Genomic DNA, 20,165 nt, shown 5'->3' with positions numbered 1-20,165 from the left:
ACCCGAGAACCCCAGATCGGTGGGCTATGGGGCTCTATATAAAAGCAAAAAGTGACTTTTCAAAATATACAAATATATATTTTGGACACACAATGTGGAAGAAAAATATATTTTGAGTATTAAAATATATTTGTGAAAATGTATTTCCAGGGTCCAAAATAATTGTTTTGTATATTTTGAAAACCTGCGTGAGATATATATATATATATATATATATATATATATATATATATATATATATATATATATATATTGCTGCATGGGTTTAGATTGCAAATATAATAATATATAATGATGTAATATAAAATAAAATAAATCTGCTGACACCGAATCAGTTCTTATTAGGTCCAGTTATAGTAAGTTATATTTTAACCAGATAAGCCATAACCAGATAAGACTGTCCAGCGATTGTAATTTAAATAACAGCTTAAAGACATGGAGTCACATTTAGATTCCTCTAAATGACAGATAAAATACATTTGGCACGCACAACTATTACGCACAAAACAACTCTAGTGGGTCATGCCCATCTTTCACTCCACACTCCGAGGTCACTGACCCTTCCTGTATGAGTTAGTATTATGATAGAAAACCGTCTGAATCCACCCTCCTATGATGGTGCTTTTCAGTTCTGTGTTTCTATCTCAAACTCGTTGAGCACCAAGTAGATTAACCCATTAAGACCCGGACCGCATCTGTGTCATTTTTAGATTTCTTTGGTTATTCAAAAATAGCAGATGTACAAGCTTGTATATCTGCTATTTTTGAACAGCCAAAGAAATCAAAAAATGACACAGATGCGTTCCCGGTCTTAAAGGGTTAAAATCAAATTGTTGGGTCAAGAAGGGCTCTGTGATCCTCTCGCTTGCATTCCGACTTCTCAAAATATCCTCAAATGCACTTAGAGTAAATGGACGATGAGGTTTCTATGATGCACTGTTATGGATATGTAAATTAATTTACCAGAAAAGCAATATCTAATCATGGCCTTTTTTTTTTTACGACGCGCACAGCGCTACAAAAGATCTGGGAAGCCGCCCAGAGAATAATATCGCTGGTAAACACATTGCAGGAAATGGAAGAAGAAAATAGATAAATAGCCCCCTGATCCGCACAATAGATCTCAGCCTCGTCATCATAATTGGCAAAACGTTAAGTGGCCATTTTCAGAATAGCTCCATCCATCTGCTGAACCCGGCTCTCCGGTTTAAATAGGGACAGTTAATGCAGTTTGATGTGAAACGTGTTGTGGTATTTAATGTGCCCTAATCTCTCCCCTATCGCTCAGATAAGACTGGTGGCACTGGAAATGATGGATGCTTATAATAAGCATGCTGTACAGTTTGTGAGACGGCCCGCTATCTAATTCTAATTCTAGATTATGGCACGTCAACTCACACGGTGTCATGACCTTCCTTCCCCCACACAGTTACTGTATATATTATAAGAATTACCATTCTTATGACGACCGGCTCTTCCCATCCTGTGTGGGTTGAACTGGGAAATCAGGTCAGCACGGTATATCATTGCTGTCGGGACAAGAAACCTCTCCATATTCTAACTTTTTGTGTTTTTCCATAAATTAACGCCCAACAGAAGTAAAAGATTTGCACATAAGAGGATTCCACCCGACAGAGACGATATATAACAGTAGAGAGGGATATAGCAGAGTACACGAATCCACTGGTCCCAGTTCTAAGCCCATGTCCTGGTCTATTAAGAACGATGGTTCTCTTCCCGCTGACGGTAGATCCTTGGTTCTCCATCCCAAAAGCATCTTGTGTCCTCCTCCGTCCCCCCCCCACCCCCGACATAAAGCTCTGTTTTGTGGGGGGTCGGGGGGGTCAGTTCTTGGTCTCTGTGTTGCTCAGGTCTGGAGGGAGAAAGGATGAGCGGATCATCTGGGCCTCGTTAACACACAAGTGACCAAACGCCTTGTTGTACCACTCTGGAGACCTGCCCCTGTGGAAACAAGAAAAAAATGACAGTCATAATTTATACCAGCTTGCAGCAAGCTAAACCCCTTACTAGGCTTTACAATTTGTAGTTCAATTCTTTGGCCACCAGATGGCCCCCCTCATATAAATGAAATGAAGGGCACGCTGCTATTTTGGAAGGAAACGCCTACATTCCTCAGAGTGAACATAGACCAGTTTTAGCAAGCTGGTAAAAACATCAACAAACAACATAAATGTTTCCAGTTTCACAAAACCTAGATAGTGGATTACCAGGAGTTTTGTGTTATCTTAGCTGAGTTTGGCCGTGACTCGAGTTCATGAGAGCAGTGACACATAAGTTACATTGGAGATGCGTTCTGTGCAGCTAGCCTGCTCCAGGCCAGCCTAACAAAAGATGGGCATGACCCACTAGAGTTGTTTTGTGCGTAATAGTTGTGCGTGCCAAATGTATTTTATCTGTCATTTAGAGGAATCTAAATGTGACTCCATGTCTAACAGCCAGGATTTATCCTCCTGGTGCCTTATCTGTTTTAGTCTTATTGGAAAAAAATTATTTGGTTTCCGAGTTGTTGTTTTTCACACTTATGGATGTTCGGTTATTTCCTACAGTCCTAGGGTTCCCAAGGAGGCAAAATCCAAAGCATTTGAGGAGGGAGACCACTGTATAATTCAAAATAATAGTTTTTGAATTCAAACAGCTGTTTAAAAAAAATGTGTTTAGGCAAATGAACATACATTTGGCTTAAAATCTACTACTAATAAAAAAAACGATATAAATGAAATACTAAGTAGGTTAAAAACAATTACAAGCAGATACACAATGGAGCATCATCATAGATTTGAACTGTGCAAGTGATGGCATAGAAACAAACTTTAAAATGTGTTATGTATGTTCGTTTGCCTAAACAAAAGATGTAAAAAATATAGCTGTATTAAGGCATTACAAGTTGTATTATTGATTATTATCACCATTATCATTATGTAACTTTCCACAGCTAACACACCCCGTCATACAAAGGCTCTTCACATCCTCCCCGTGTCAAGATGAAGCACATGAAATGCATACCAACCTGAGGTCGACCCGGCAGATGTGCGTCAGCCTGGTCTTCCCAGAACCAACGAGTTCTAGAAGGTACTGTGACTCCAGGACCACTCCCCTCACGGTCCCCATGCGAGGGCTGTCCTCGTGTTCCACAGACACACACACCAGCGCACAGGAGCCCTTCCCCAGGTCCGTACGCCATGACCTGAGCACATGACCAACAAACACAACAAGAGGTGAGTCAGGGTAATAGATTGTTTTAAGGTTCAAGGTTCAATTAACTCATTCAGTGCTATTTACGTGAATACTTAAAAACATTCCAAGGCCCAGAGTGCCAAAGACGTGTACAAGTCCAAACCGTGTTTTCAGTGTTTACCACTAGATGGCGCTGTTCCACAACCTATGAGCCACCATTTCAGGCTCAGTCACAGAGAGATCTAGGAGATCACGTGATCACAAGATTTACTGCTCCATCTGCTTCCTGGTTAGCGTATTTGGGGAATCGGCTGTATCTTGAGTTTATTTTTTTTCCTGCATTTATCACGAGACATACAATTTTCAACGGCCCATAACACGCGGGGGAGGGGTCGCGGTGAAATTGTTTTCTTTTCGTGGAAGCCTCCGTGTTTAACAGCTTTTGAGGAATCGATCATACTGGATATAAATATTCTGTGACTACTTGAAAAGGTAAGAAAAATGAAATATCTACTTGGCACTGAATGAGTTAAGAACTGCCCCTACACCACCCCATGGTGTGTCACATACACACATACAGTATATTATCTCCACCACTGACCTCAGTACCACGTAGTCCGTGGTGGGCTGTGGCGCCATGCCGCGGCAGGAGTACTGGTACACGTCCGTCTGTCTGTCCAGCGCCTCCAGAACCTTGTCCTGCAGGACGTCGGTCTGCCACAGGGGGCGCTCTTTCAGGAGCCGGTGCAGCACGTCGCTGGGCGACGCCGGCACCTCCACGCACGCCCGCCACCGCCGCAGGGGGTTCCCGTCCCCCACCTGACGGAACACACACACACACACACACACACACAAACACGCACACACACACACACACACACACACAGTTAGACCAGGAGAATGGTCCTCACAACGTCTATTTCTCCCCACTATACTTGTGGGGGACATTTTGTCCTCACAAGTATAGTAATGCAAAACCAATGGTGTAAGTACATTTACTCAAGTACTGTACTTTACTTTACTGGAGTGTTTCCAATTTTTAATACTACATCTCAGAGGCAAATGTTGTACTTTTTACTCCACTGCAATTATTTGAAAACTTTAGTTACTAGTAGTTACTTTGCAGATATTGATTGATCATACTCAGTGGTGGAAAAAGTACTCAAATTCTTTACTTAAGTAAAAGTACCAATACTGCAATATAAAAATACTCTGTTACAAGTAAAAGTCCAGAATAAAAAATTTACTTGAGTAAAAGTACAAAAGTATTGGCATCAAAATGTACTTAAAGTACCAAAAGTAAAAGTACTAAATATTTGAAAATAGCAGATCTACAAGCCCACAACGCGTCGCGATGCGACGCGTTGTGAGCTTGTAGATCGGCTATTTTCAAATAGCCGCTATGTATAAAATAGGGCTAAAGTGGTTAATGTATGTTTTATAATATCATAGTTTATATCTGAAAAGTAACTAGTAACTAAAGTTTTCAAGTAAATGTAGTGGAGTAAAAGTACAATATTTGCCTCTGAGATGTAGTGGAGTAGAAGTAAAAGTATTGGAAATTGGAAATACTCAAATAAAGTACAAATACCTCAACATTTTACTTAAGTACAGTACTTAAGTAAATGTACTTAGTTACTTTCCACCACACTGGAGATAAATATTCTGTGACTACTTGAAAAGGTAAGAAAATCGCTGGCAGTGGATGATTTATTTATAGTATTTATTCTGGCGGTGAGTGAGTTAAGTAAAATATCTGAGTACTTCTCCACCACTGATACAAACACACACACACACCTTCTTAGACGCCAGCTCCGTGTGGTCGGCGGCAGAGCGCGACACCCAGCCTTTGCTCTTGTCCTTGGCCTCCTTCAGCAGAGCCTGGATCAGTCCCTCCAGGTGGGCGTGGTAAGAGCCTTCCTCCTCGTCCTCCTCTTCCTCCGCCGCCGCCTCCTCTTCCTCCTCCTCCTCCTCCTCCTCTTCCTCCTCCACCGCCCCGACGTCCTCCTCCCCGCCCTTGCACAGCTCGTCCAGCGGGGGCGCCAGCAGCTCCGCTTCCATGTAGGAGTTACGAGACTGAGTCACCATCTCCTCTGGGATCTAGAGAGGGCAAGACGGACAGGCACACGCACCAAGGTTAGTATAGCTATATAACGGAAACTAACAACGTTTCAGATTTACGATTCCGTGCCTAAAGTTGATTTCGTCGACTAAAACTATGACGGAAAATGTTCGTCGACTAACTTTTTTCACGGACGAAAACAAAATAAAAACAAAATACAAACTAAGCTACGATGACTTAAACTACGACTAAATATATTGACAATTTCGTCAACAAATAAAAACTAGACTGTAAAATGTTATGGAGGGACTAATGGAGAAGAGATCCAGTTGAACTAAAAGACAAGTAATTTTATGTTTGGTTGCGCTCAGGTGTTGCGCTCTGAAAATAGCAGATCTACAAGCTCACAACGCGTTGCGCTGCGACGCGTTGTGAGCTTGTAGATCTGCTATTTTCAGCATGCAACCAAGTGTAAAAGCAGGCATTATGACGCCATCAAGGCACCGGCAAAATACTTTTTAGTCGACTAAATCAACTGTACATTTAGTCGACTATAATCTTATGATATCTAGTCGACTAAAACTAGACAAAAACTGAAACATTTCAGATGACTAAAATATGACTAAAACAAAATGGAATTTTATTCAAAAGACTATGACTAAAACTACATCAAAATCAACACTGGGGTACATGACAACGTTCGGCACGGCAACTCGCTCGCTTTAGCTCGCTCGGCGGTGCCTCTCGTGGCACAAGTTCGCTTGAGACGCCGTACCTCCGTTGCGGTCAAAAACTATAATTTATCGGCAAAAAAAATATCTGCGGTTGTTGGAAAAATAGTGGAGGCAGCGGGATTTGATCCCAGGAAGATGGGACTGGCAGTCCATTTATTAGCAAGGCATGCCACCAAGTCAGGTGCTAGAACAGGGTTTTTGGGCTGTATTAGAATGTGACAACTCCCCCACCGAAGGGACTTCTCAAGTCCAGTCGGGCGAAAGCCCCACCCAGTGGCGAGGAAGCGTCCCGTATAGTTCCATATATAGCCCCGGAGAGACATCAGCACATTTCTCCTTTTGGTCTGGAGCTAAAACGTTTGGGGATCGAACCACTGCTCTAAGACGCACCTGGAAGAGTCGGTGACACTCCTGGATCATGTGTGACAGGCCCTGGGTGGCAGCAAGGTTCTCATTCAGGTCCTTCTGGTCCGGACGCCCTGTGGTGTACTTCCTCTGGATCGACCTACAGTATATAGGGACATAATGAGTTGACATGACAACGTCACATCATGTCATGTGACATGAAATGGAGTGATATGAGATGACATGAGATGACAAGAACTCGAGTAATTATATGAGATGGCAAATTAACATGAGCGGAGAGCGGAGACAGCCTCGGTCAAACCAGATACAGTACAACTGCTGAACATGCTTATTAACCCATGAAATATAAAATGATATGTATTTGGCCGCAGACAAATACATATAACTGTCAACTTATTGTTCTTGTGTTTGGGAGTCTGGGCCACGTTCACAAACCTGTGCTCCGTGAATATTGAAAAGACGAATGCGAAAAAAATTGGCTAAATAAATAGTACTGTTCTATCTCAGCTATCATGTGCAGTCTGTCTATCTTGAGAAAACAAAGTTTCATATATCCTTGAGTAGCTAAGGGGGAGGAAAAAGAACATCATCTGTCACTTTCTGTATATAGTAGTATCTATGTCATCAATTTGTTATTTTTTGTTAATAAGCATGTGCAGCAGTTGTGTCTGGTTTGATCGTTATGTAACCTTCTTCTGATCAGTGTTTGGATCTATTATGTTTGGTGCTATTTTCTATATGTTGATGAATTGAATACCTAACCCAATGGAAACAAGACCGCAAGGAATTTTTGGGTGTTATCCTTTTAGACAAAGTGTTTGACTGTACTAGCGCTGTTTTTACATTTATGTCTAATCAAATATTCAATCAATCAATCAATGTATTGCGCTTTTTTTGCAGATCCAAATAAAATAATTCAAAAATGTGTGTGCGTGTGTGTGTGTGTGTGTGTGTGTGTGTGTGTGTGTGTGTGTGTGTGTGTGTGTGTGTGTGCGTGTGCGTGTGTTTGTGTGTGTTTGTGTCTATGTGTGTGGTGCGTTACCGTGGCGACAGCATCTCGCTCTTTAGGATGTTGAGGTGGAACAGCGAGGGCCCCAGGCACACGGCAAGGTTCATGGGAGTCATCTGGTTCTCCTCCACCAAGGAAGTGACATCACGCAGGAAGTACAGCAGCGTCTGCAGCACCTCCCGGTTCTCGTCCGACATCAGCAAGATGGCCGCTCTCACGGCCTGCAACCTCTGGTCCTTGGGGACGTCTATAAAAAGAACCAGAGAGGAAAACATCTCTAAACATTCATCTAAACCACTTAAAAAACCCTATATACTGCGTTGACCGGAGTTCCCCAGGGGTCTATACTGGGCCCCCTACTCTTCTATGCAGACCCAAAATGATATGTATTTGGCCACGGACCCCCATCTCAAAATATGTTGTTCCAGGGACCCCCCAGAAGCAAAGATTTCAGTAAAAAATGTTCGCTTAAAAAATAAAAAATAAATATTCAAAGATTTGCAAACATTTTTGCGATTTTTCAAAAATAGCAGATCTTCAAGCTCATAGCGTGGCACTCGGTGCTTCGCTATGAGCTTGTAGATCTGCTATTTTTTAATAGCCAAAGAAATCTAAAGTGACTCAGATGCGTTCCCGCTCTTAATGGGTTAATAGAAAAGATAAGTAAATAAAACTGCAACATAATTTCATACAATATGTAGTGGGAGGTCCCTGCTTCCTCTCTCTTTCAGCTAAGGGGTCCTTGGCCTGAAATCTTTTGCTCTATTCACCTGTTTCCTAGGCTGTGTGTTTTCCACTTCCTGTCGATTTCATTGGATACCATTGGTCATCTGACCAGTTTCATTGGATTTCATTGGATCAAATCGACAGTAAGTGGAAAACACACAGTCTGGGAAACAGGTGAATAAGAAGAGTATACTCTATACAGTAACCAGTAAGTGGACTTACACTGGTATATATGCAGGAAGGTCTCCCCCAGCTTGCTGGTGAGCAGAGGTTCAGGCAGGTCTCTGAAGAACTGTTTCACCATGTCGGCCACATCGTATGCTGACTGGTCCTCATATACCACACATTCTGGACACAGCTCACACTGCTGCCTCAGAGCCTGGATACGAGACTTCACCCCCGACTTACGAAACAACCCCACCTGAGATAATACACACACACACACACACACACACACACACACACACACACACACACACACACACACACACACACACACACACACACACACACACACACACACACACACACACACACACACACACACACACACACACACACACACACACAGGGCAGGGGGGGGGCAGAAAGAAGAGAGGACAAGGAGAGAGAAGGGTGGATTAAGTATGGTGGTTTCCAGTTACTTTGTAGATTTGAATTATTATTACAAAACACTTCAGCCCTATTTCAATTATTATTATTATTTTTTAATAGCGGTTAAGATGTTGGCCTTCCACGGGGGAGACCGGAGTTCGAATCGCAAAAAGTCAACAAACAGCAGACGAAATCAACAACAAAAGATATACCTCCACACTGCCACTTTAACGTTCAAGAGAAGGTATTTAATGAACGTGCAAGTGGCGGTGTGCGGGGATATATTTTATTGTTGATTCAGTCACTGGTTGATAAAATGGAACAGGAAGTAATACAGCTAGCTCTGTCCTCATTGAAAGCAAACGTTTCAAGAATCCAAATCGAATCGTGGGATACCAAAACATTCACAGCCCTAGTTGTGACAGACCTGGTCCAGGCAGTGTGTCCGGAGGTGGGCCAGAGCCTGCTGCAGACACAGAGGCAGAGGATGACCACAGCGCTGCACATGGACGATGAGGGGGACGCCAAACACACTCCTCTCTCTGTAGTCCGGCACCTTCATCCTCTTCATGAACTTTGGCACAGACCTGCACATAATGTAGAGAGTCATTATTGGTCATAGTCCCACCGGCAAAATGAGACAGCATCGGCCCCGGATCGCTGGCCTAGCAGTCTGAGCACCTACTGTAGGCTCAATGCAGCCTGACAGCGAGTCGCGGGTTTGAGTCCCGTTCCCGACCTTTGCTGCGCGTTTCTCCCCGTCTCTCTCTCCCCTTTTCCTGTCTATCTACACTGAAAACTATCAATAAAGGCATACAAAAATCTTTCAAATGAGACAGCATCAATCTAAATTGTGTGTGTGTGTGTGTGCGTGCGCGTGCGTGCGTGTGTGCGTGCGTGTGCACACAGTGGAAAGAATGTGTTTAAGTGAGAGAGAGGTCAGGACCCTGAAGAAATCACAGGGACTTTCCATGTCTGACCATCTGATGATGTCACTTCCTGTGTGTTCTGTAAACTAACAGTACATTGGAATGTGTGAAATTATGAACTAATAATAGCAGCCACACATATGCAAGCATGCACACGCACACGCACACACACACACACACACACACACACACACACACACACACACACACACACACACACACACACACACACACACATACACACAGCACAACCCTGTCAAGTCAGAGAGTGTGAAAATGAATCCACTTTGGATCCAAATAGGTCCATTTGCACACTGTCATTAAATTAACACAGACAGACAGACAGAAAGATTTTGAAAATCTTTTGGAATAATAATAATCCAAAACAAATTGTAGGAAACGGAAAATAAATGGATATTTACTCGCGACCCAATAAAACTGCGTTCAGACCCAGTGTTTTAGTGTGTACAGAGTACAGCTGCTTCTACAAAGCCTACAGGCAGACACACCAGCAGACATTGTGGGGCAATAAAATATTATTATTTAATGGATTCAAGCAGATGTCAAGCTCTCATTCTACTCATATCAACCGAACTCAAGAGGTTTTTGGGTTCATCAACCATTTAATCCCTACGTGTAGTTGACTGGAGTCCCCCATGGCTCTAAACTTGTCTAGGCCCCTCCTTTTTTCTTCCCCCTCTACACCAAATGTCTTCGCTGAAAAAATCCAAAAGCTCGCATTGTGAGCTTGTAGATCGACTAGTTTCGGCAAATGTTCGCCATAGAATAGGAAATCTTGGGTTCAGTTAATGTGGTTACGTTAGACTAGCAGTGGGGTGGAATGCGACTTGCAAAAGTCACTTTTGTTCACTGTGACAGGCGAGTGCAAGTCTGCATTTGGTGGAAAACACAAATCTGCTTTGCATGACAGGGTTTAAAGTGGTTTCAGTTCCAGTAAGGTCAAAAGCCTCTGGGTATTCAGGAAGAATTACTGAGAAATGCCTCTTTTTGCAGAGACACGGAAATGGCTTTATCAAACTATTGCCCCGTAGCTACAGTATACACACAGCATCGAAATGATTGTGTTCCTTGTGGTAAAGAAAAGGGGCATTATGATTACTGACCAAAGTTCATGATCACTGGGGTTTTAGCGGAGTAACATGACAAACACAAATGTTTATTTATAATTGTTTTATTGTTGAAACATATTGGCAGTGGTGTAAAGTAACTAAGTACATTTACTCAATTGGCAAATTGGCAAATATCATACTTTTACTCCACTACAATTATTTCAAAACTTTAGTCTATGAAAGGCTATCAGACTGTCTGTCAGTATGTGTTTGTGTGTGTGTGCGTGTGTGTGTGTGTGTGCGTGCGTACGTGCGTGCGCGTGCGTGCGTGCGTGCGTGTACCCACCAGGTCCATCCATGTTTATTAGACATGGAGTATTTCTCCATGATCGCCGTGAGACGGAGCAGGGAGAACTTGCGCAGGAGGCTGAGCTGGCCTGCTGATTGGCTGCTGATCTGCAGCGAGGACCCTGGTTGGCTGAGAGGGTCGGACATCCTGAAACTCGGCCACCGTAACCTGGAGAACGAGGAATGACAAAGGACCAAGTTATCAGAATGTGCAGGGGGAAATATTCCATTACATCAGAACACATTTCATACGCACGATTCAAATTATACAAAAACTTGAGACAATGCATCTGAAAATATACTTGGGTCCCTGAAAAGTAATTTTCATATGATTGCGTTATGATTGCAACTTTCGCAATGTTCTAAAATTGTCAATCCTTTTTGATAAAAAAAAAAGAAAGAAATTATGCCATGCTACAATGGATATGTCTAACCTTTATGTTTTACCATCACAATAGTGATGGTAAACTGTGCGTGTGACTGTACTGGGGACCCCCTAACAAAATATTATTTGAACTGGGGATCCCCCCAAAATTATCATATTTGAACTGGGGACCCCTCACCCTGACAAGCACTTGGAATGTAGGAGTTTAGGCATTATATTTTGCGTTTAGGCGTTGTGAGCTTGTAGATCGGCTATGTTTGCCTCTTTCTTATATTATTTGACAATTTGGCCAACGTTTGACCAGTTTTTATAGTAGTTTGTTGATCATTTTTTATGCAGTGATGGTCTTTTAATTTTCTTTCTTTTTGAGGTATTAACCCATTAATACCTGGAACGCATCTGTGTCACTTTTAGATTTCTTTAGGCTATTCAAAAATAGCAGATATACAAGCTCATAGCGCGGCACCGAGTGCCGCGCTATGAGCTTGTAGATCTGCTATTTTTGAAAAATCGTGAAAATTAATTTTTTACATTTTTTCCCGAAAAACTGTTAGGATTTAGAAAATGTTTAGAAGCGGCCTCAGGTCTTAATGGGTTAAAAAGGTCTTAAAAGTGCTTAAATCGTCACTTCACTGTCATCTGGGGAGTCCCCCCCCGCCAAGAATCATGTGGGGACCCCCCCTGGGGCTACCGACCCACAGGTTGAGAACCATTGAGCTACAGTAATACCGATGCACATCAGATCCATGCTTAGCACGATTCAAATTATACAAAAACTTGAGACAATGCATCTGAAAATATACTTGGGTCCCTGAAAAGTAATTTTCATATGATTGCGTTATGATTGCAACTTTCGCAATGTTCTAAAATTGTCAATCCTTTTTGATAAAAAAAAAAGAAAGAAATTATGCCATGCTACAATGGATATGTCTAACCTTTATGTTTTACCATCACAATAGTGATGGTAAACTGTGCGTGTGACTGTACTGGGGACCCCCTAACAAAATATTATTTGAACTGGGGATCCCCCCAAAATTATCATATTTGAACTGGGGACGTGCCGCGCTATGAGCTTGTAGATCTGCTATTTTTGAAAAATCGTGAAAATTAATTTTTTACATTTTTTCCCGAAAAACTGTTAGGATTTAGAAAATGTTTAGAAGCGGCCTCAGGTCTTAATGGGTTAAAAAGGTCTTAAAAGTGCTTAAATCGTCACTTCACTGTCATCTGGGGAGTCCCCCCCCGCCAAGAATCATGTGGGGACCCCCCCTGGGGCTACCGACCCACAGGTTGAGAACCATTGAGCTACAGTAATACCGATGCACATCAGATCCATGCTTACCGCGGTCTGGTGAGAGAAGCCCCGACTCCAGAGTCTCTCCTCTCCCGGCCGCCGGTGGTGGTCCCCGTGGAGTCGCTGTCGTTCAGGGAGACGCCGTCTCGCTCCCCGCCGCCGCCGCCGTCGCTGGGCGTGGTCGTCCCCTCCCTCTCCCCCTCCCCCTCCCCCTCCTCGCCGTCGCCCTCGGGCAGCACGCTGCGCGACCAGTGGTCCACCAGCTGCTGCAGGCCGCTGACGTGCTGCAAGACGTCGTCCAGGTGCGGGAACATCCGGTCGTCCTCCTTCCCCGGGTCCATGAGGTCGCCCGTGCTGGCGTACAGGTGGGACCCCGGCACGTTGTCGTAGACGCTCACCCTGCTGCCGCGCGGCGCCCCGGGACAGTGGGGCGGCTTCTTGGAGAGAAGACCCGCGACCTTCGCCCCCGACCAGGGCTCGCCGGGGCCCAGGAGGAGAGGCGTGGCGCCGCCGGGGTGGTGGTGGCGGTGGTGATGATGTCGGGGGTCGGTGGGAGACGGGGCCAGGCTCTCTATGGACAGCGCCTTGGGGAAGGTGCCCGGCTTGTGGTCTTTGGGGATGTGGACCAGGAGGTTCTCGTACGAGCGGAACTGGTTCCTGCCGAACTGGCTTGCCGCCGTGCCGCCGCCGCCGGCGCCTTCCGTCCGTTTCCCCTGGGAGGGAAGCTCCATGTCCTCCAGGTAAATGCTTCCTCTCTTGCTGGCGGCGCGCCGCGGTTTCTTACGCGCGCTGTTCTCCTTCTGGCCGCCCGTCGTCGGCGCGCTGCAGCTCAGCACCAGGCGGTCGACGTCGCACATTTCGGGGGAAGAAGGGCCGTCGGCGGCCCAGTCTTCCCCGCCGATGCCAACGCCGCGGGATTGGCACGCGTGCGTCGACGTCGGGCTGCCACCGCCTTCCAATTGGCTGATGGGCGTGCACTGGAGGACCTGCAGGGCCTGTGGCTCCGCCCCCTGCAGCACGGGCTCGCCGATGACGAGTGGCGGCCGGCGGCTGGACGACGACTTCCGCCTGTTGGAGGACGGCCCCCAGGTACGCATCATCTCCATGCGACGCAGGAACTCCTTGGCCCGGTTGCGGCCCAACGACCCGCCGGCGGCTCGCCGGCTCTTGGAGGGCAGGGAGTTGTAGTGGGGCAGGTCCCTGCAAGGGTTAACAAAAATGAGAAGAAAACATTTTTTTTGTTGAAAATCACACCCAGTGTGAAGTGAGTGGTGCCTTTGGTGAGTTAATTTCATTAAGCTATATGAACTAGAGGAACAATGTTAAATCCCTGTCCATTCATTTCAAGGCTGCTCAAAAGGAACACAGAGGGGCGGGGCTTAAGCAATTACTGCCTGTCTAAGAGCACTTACCAAGTTTGGGAAGTTTAGCATGCTGGGAACTGGAGTTATGGATGTTTAAAGCCCAGCCAAAAGGACCACAGAGGGGGTGGGGCTTAAGTAAATACAGCCTGTCCCTATTAAGCCCAGCCAATAGGACCACAGAGGGGGTGGGGCTTAAACGATTACAGCCTGTACCTATTGGCCGTCTAAGAGCACCCAGCAGCTTTGGGAAGTTTAGCATGCTGGGAACTGGAGTTATGTCTGTTTAAAGCCAACCAAGGAGAGGGCAGCCAAAAATAAATATATTGCTCATTTTGAAATCCGTTGATGAGTTGTGCTGACTGAACTGTTCTAACCTGGTGGGAGGGGAGTGGTGGTGGTAGGAGGCGGACAGCGAGGCCATGGACACAGAGTCGGGCAGGATGGAGTCCTCGCTGTGGAGGGAGGAGATCTCTGTGACCTCCTGCTCACTGAGGTCCGTCAGGACGCTCTCTCTGCTCCCCCCCTCCGCTCCTCCTCCTCCTCCTCCTCCCCGCGGGGGGCTGCTCCCTCCTCCTCCTCCTCCTCCCCCGCCGTCGGCGCCGTCCTCCAACAGGAAGTGGATGTCCTGGAGGCGGGACCAGCGGCGGCTGCTCCACTCGAACGTCCACCTCTTGCTGATGGCCAGAGGGTCGTCTTCATCTGAGTCATCAGGCTGGAGAGGGAGAGAGAGAGAGACAGAGAGAGAGACAGAGAGAGAGAGAGAGAGAGAGAGAAAGGGATGAAGTGAATACACAGGACCACAATGGAAACAAGCCCTTGGAGCTTTTAGCATTATTGTATAACTGTACCTCAGTACTTTTTGCAAACTGTTAATAAATGATTCAATCAATCAATCAATCAATCAATCAATCAGGCAGAGGGAAAGAAGCAGAGGAGAAGGAGAGAGAGAAAGAGGGAGATAATAAAGAGAGGGAACGAGGGAGGGAGAGTGAGAAAGACGATGAGCGAGAGCAAGAGAAATAGAGAAAGAGGGAGAGAGAGAGGGTGAGAGAGTGAAGGATGGAGGATGGAGCTGACCCCGAAGTTGTGGGGCACCAATCAGGGCCCAGTATCCAAAATTATGCATTTTATTTTGTCGCCCTAAAATGCAGGTTCCGCTCAGAGATTCCAGACTGATATCTACACAGTGATATCAGTCTGGCCATGCCAGGCTACATCATCACATCAACCACCACTAGAGGGTGTCAAAGGGCTTGTGTTGCATCACATGTTTTACAACACAGTGCAGACAAAGGGAGTCTTCATTTAAACCAGTGGTTCTCAAACCTTTTCATGCCAAGGACCCCCAAATTGACACATACAACATTCGCCCACGGACCCCCATTTGAAAAAGATATCTCAGGGCCCCCCGACGAGAAGACCTTTACGGCCATAGCAGTGATTCTGAACCATCTTAATTTCAAGGGCCCCCAGTTTGATATGCATTAGGGCCACAGAACCCCCCATTTGACAACATTTTGATCTGGGGACAATGTGTAGCATTGTGTTTCCCAAACAATGAGTTTCAAAAGATTTTAAAAAGTTTCATGAATAAAATCTAAAAATCTAATAAGTTCTGCAAATAAAATAAAATAAAATAAACGGTTAAGAAGTTGTAAAAATAGCAGATCTGGAAGCTCACAACCCGGAAAAAAAGCGAAACGTTGTGAGATTGTAGATCTACTACTTTCACTATTTTGGGTCCCGGGCAAATGTCTAATTTCTCTTAGGGTCTTGAGCTAAAAATGGAACCAAATGGATTAGGGTCCATTTGGTTCCTAACTATCAACCCCTCAAGGACCCCTGGGGGTCCCCGGACCCCACTTTGAGAGCCACTGATTTAAACCACATAGAGAGAATCCCACACAGTCATTTTACTGTGTTCAAGTGTACAAGTTCAACGCAAAAACACAGCGTGGTGGAATAAGAATGAATGAATGAATGAATGCAGTCCATTCATGGCTGCCAGGCACAGAACATCATGTTCCCTTACACAACATCAACCCAAAAATCTAATGCTAGCATTCCTATAAGACCTGCTAGCATTCAAAATGGCTGACTTACAGGAGTTGGCTTAATATTTGTCACACATACGTACGACAAAGAGAAATGTAATTGATACTGTATGTAGGACTGCTTTTCTTTTCTTTTTTTTCTTTTTTTTACTTTTCTTTGCATCTGTGTGTTCATGTTTCTTTGTTTTTCTTGATATTGCTTGTGTTGGTACATGTTCTGTCCAAGATGTTGTTTTTTTAGGTCTGTATTTGTCCAAAACCAGTGGTGTTTTGGTCGCTACACGGGACACCACAGCGTTCCACTGGAAGTACCCAAATGGCTACTTTGCATAACAAGTTTACCGGTGCGCACGCGTGCATGTGACGTCATTAAAATACCGTTCCCCTGAGAAAAAAATAATCACCATTACCCCACTGTCCAAAACTGAGGAGCAATACAAATTATTAATTGAGGAAAAAAATTGCAAACTCACTTTCTTCTTGGAGTGGCTGACGTCAAGTTTCATGGACGCACACTTGTTCAGGGTGTTGAGGCGTCTGTAACACACACACACACACACACACACACACACATGTGCACATACAAACACACACAGTCAGATCACATCATTTCATTTCATAAAATCTAAAATCGCATTTCATTTCATCTCATCTCTGTCAGGTGCAAAAGTAGCAGATCTACAAGCTCAAAACACATCGCGTCAAGCTTGTAGATCTGGTACTTTTGATACTTTTGTGTGAGACTGTAGTATGATCAAGTAGGGCGTTAATTTATAAAAATATGGAGATAAGACGTTTCCGCAACGATCTCATCTATTCACATTTCATCTCATTTCATCACACCAGAGAATTAAAGGACAACTTCACCCATTTTCAACCTGTCTTCATATAATTGGTCCTCACTTATGCTCATTATATTATGGTACCATTTCTGTCTACTCGCTCTGTGTCTCAGAGGAGGGCTGAGGACAGTTCAGAAACCTACCAGTGACATAATTGATGGGGAATCCAAGCTAATAGAAACTGCAGGATTTCTATTCCTGGAAAGTTAGCATGCTATAATGGAAGCCAATGTTCTCGCGTTAATAAAAAATCTAAATACAAAAAAAAAAAGTTAAACGTTTATACCCCCCTTTTTTCAAAGTAATGTATATCCTGTACAAACTGCTGCTGGTATGAACAATAAAAAACTATATAAATAAAACTTAATTAAAAATAACAAGAAGAATGTGAAAGTAACCCTTGCCATGGGGCGACCAGTAGTTCCAAACACTGTGTAGCTCCAGCATTGAACTCCATTCATATTCAGTGTTTATGAAGCCACACTCCATAAATAAATGAACCATGTGATTGCGTGGCGTTTGAGATCAAAGAGTGACGTATAACTCTGTCTTTATTTTCAAAGGCTCTGGTCAGGAGCAGCTGAGAACCAAACGCACAAGAATAGAAAATAACATAATTAGCTGTTAGTCTGTTAACCACAGTGTATCATATTCCTCTCATGACCACCGCCCCCCCGGGGCCTGCTGGCCTCAAACGCCCGCCCCCGTCCCCCCGTCCCCATCTCTATTCTCGCTAAAACTCCATGACCCCACCTCCTCCTACTTCTCCTCCTCCTCCTCCTCCCCTCCTCCTCCTCCCCCCCTCGAGCCCTTAGTAGGCTGGGGGTGGATGAGCGTGCAGTCAGTTGGAATCTGGATCCTTAACCACATCAAACTATTAAGATAGTTTAATAGTCAAAAGGACAGTGTCCTCAATACCCTCATGACACACTGACTGGCGGCGGCGGCGGCTCCGATAGGAGACTCAAAGAGTCAACTTCGAGTCTCCTACCGGAGACATTAGCATCTTTCCGCTGGTCATCAAATTATTGGCTTAGGAATACGACAGAATCTCCATGAATTCAAGGCTTCATGGGGTGTGTAATTGATAGAAAATAAGATTTTTTTGGGGTGAACTGTCCCTTTAATGTCTTACTGTACCACGTGCTGTTTACATTTCTGACTAATAAAGTGTTCAATCAATCAAAAAATTACTTTATATTACATAAATGTATATATTATATAAATAAATATATTATATTTTGCCTCATTCTTACAAGTTGATGCTTTTAAATTTGCAGTGAAAAAAACTCGTGCTGTGTAGAGCTACTCATGGCACAAAACAGTTTAAATTCTCACACACACACACACACACACACACACACACACACACACACACACACACACACACACACACACACACACACACACACACACACACACACACACACACACACACACACACACACACACACACACACACACACACACACACACACACACACACGCACGTAGCTTGCTCACCCTCCCCCAGAGACATCCCCCCAAGCCCTCAAGGAACCTGGAACACTAGCCTATAGCATCCCTGTTTTCGGGCAAACATTCACCAACAAATAACACAAGTTCATGACGCTTTGTGTGGTTAAGGGTTGATTGTAAGATCCAAGCTTAGAACCAGGATGAAGTACATATACTGTACATCCATAATGACCTCTATTCAACCAGAATGACTACATACTGTACATCCATAATGACCTCTATTCAACGTAGCAGAGGCTTCTCTTGTTACACATCTGGAACAGTGACTGTACCCACCCAGACAAGCATCTGTCTAAAGGCCAGTGATGGAAAAAGTATACTCACATGTTTTACTTACAGTAAGTAAAAGTTTTGTAAAAAAATTGTACTTAAGTACAGTACTTGAGTACATGTACTTAGTTACTTTACACCACTGCTAAAGGCAGCATAAATACATACACAATACCGTACACAGACAACAAACTATGCCTATAGTTACTGTTCTAGATAAAACCCCAAAGCAATCATACACGGTGGCTAAAACATGTTTTTGTGAGGTGGGGTTTTACACGTCTATATTACAACCTTTCTGTCAATGGGTAAGTGTTTCTTTTCCTCAGAGCCTCTAATAGCAACGTGGGCATGGCTTTCTTTGTTCACTGTTTACATTTCCTACGTTCACACACTAAGTACACACTGGCAGATGGTTGCATTGGCTTTTTTTTGTTCCAAATATAACATGGGAAAATGACAGCGTGTGGCGACAAAGCGCCATGTCAACCGTCTGTCCGTCCGTCCGTCCCTCTGTGTGTCTTGCAGTACAGTAGGTATACATTACAGCTGTCCCATGATCAGTGGTAGAAAAAGAACTCAAATTCCTTACTTAAGTGAAAGTGTCAATACTGCAGTACTCTGTTCACAAGTAAAAGTCTGGAATTCAAAATGTCCTTGAGTAAAAGTACAAAAGCATTGGCATCAAAATGTACTTAAAGTACTCATCATGCAGAATATCCCATTTCATGTATAGCAATCTTTTGAAAATAGCAGATCTACAAGCTCACAATGCGTCGCATCACGACGCATTGTGAGCTTGTAGATCTGCTATTTTCAAATGGCCAAAATGTAAATAGGGCTGAAGTGGTTACTGTATGTGTAATAACCAAAATCTACAAAGTAACTAGTAACTAAAGTTTTCAAATAATTGTAGTGGAGTAAAAGTACAATATTTGTCTCTGAGATGTTCAATACTTTTTGTAGAAGTAAAAGTATTGAAAATTGGAAATACTGAAGAAAGTAAAAAAATGCACTTAGTACAGTACTTGAGTAAATGTACTTAGTTACTTTACACCACTGATCTTTACCGCAAATAGCCAATCTACAACGCGAAGCTTGTATTTTGGGAAACAAACAATCCCCCTAGACAATTCCTCCCGGGGTGGAGCATCAAATGCGAACACTTCAGAAAACTTCCCACAGAACCGTCTTGGGGGGGAGGGGGTTAAGGCAGATTGTCAAATAATGCTGTTTAAAAGCGGGTTGTGGCTGAAGCGTGTAAAGAGAGAGAGAGAGAGAGAGAGAGAGAGAGAGAGAGAGAGAGAGAGAGAGAGAGAGAGAGAGAGATGGTGTCATCAGAGCTCATTGAGTGTTTATTGTCTTGTGGTCGACTCAGCACTCCAGGGGGTCTGATGTGCATTCT

The 20,165-nt window shown here is 44.2% G+C and overlaps 1 protein-coding gene across 1 annotated transcript in view; it reads right to left on the bottom strand.

Moving 5' to 3' along the window:
* Nucleotides 1-265: 265 nt before the first annotated feature.
* LOC308090001 (stAR-related lipid transfer protein 13-like) overlaps nucleotides 266-20,165 on the bottom strand; it is a 155,497-nt gene continuing 135,597 nt past the window's right edge. Inside the window, 12 exon segments of the mRNA XM_080435019.1 lie at nucleotides 266-1,962; nucleotides 3,029-3,205; nucleotides 3,797-4,014; nucleotides 4,993-5,295; nucleotides 6,382-6,496; nucleotides 7,400-7,613; nucleotides 8,315-8,513; nucleotides 9,114-9,273; nucleotides 11,032-11,202; nucleotides 12,761-13,912; nucleotides 14,451-14,788; nucleotides 16,604-16,667. Coding sequence (XP_080291145.1) covers nucleotides 1,845-1,962; nucleotides 3,029-3,205; nucleotides 3,797-4,014; nucleotides 4,993-5,295; nucleotides 6,382-6,496; nucleotides 7,400-7,613; nucleotides 8,315-8,513; nucleotides 9,114-9,273; nucleotides 11,032-11,202; nucleotides 12,761-13,912; nucleotides 14,451-14,788; nucleotides 16,604-16,667 — 3,229 coding nt within the window. The 3' untranslated portion in view covers nucleotides 266-1,844.

The sequence above is a fragment of the Gymnoscopelus braueri genome (genome assembly GCF_963280865.1).
Source record: "Gymnoscopelus braueri genome assembly, chromosome: 8".
NCBI lineage: Eukaryota > Metazoa > Chordata > Actinopteri > Myctophiformes > Myctophidae > Gymnoscopelus > Gymnoscopelus braueri.
Note: the sequence above shows the minus strand (reverse complement) of the source record. Positions and strands in the feature narration are given on the sequence as shown.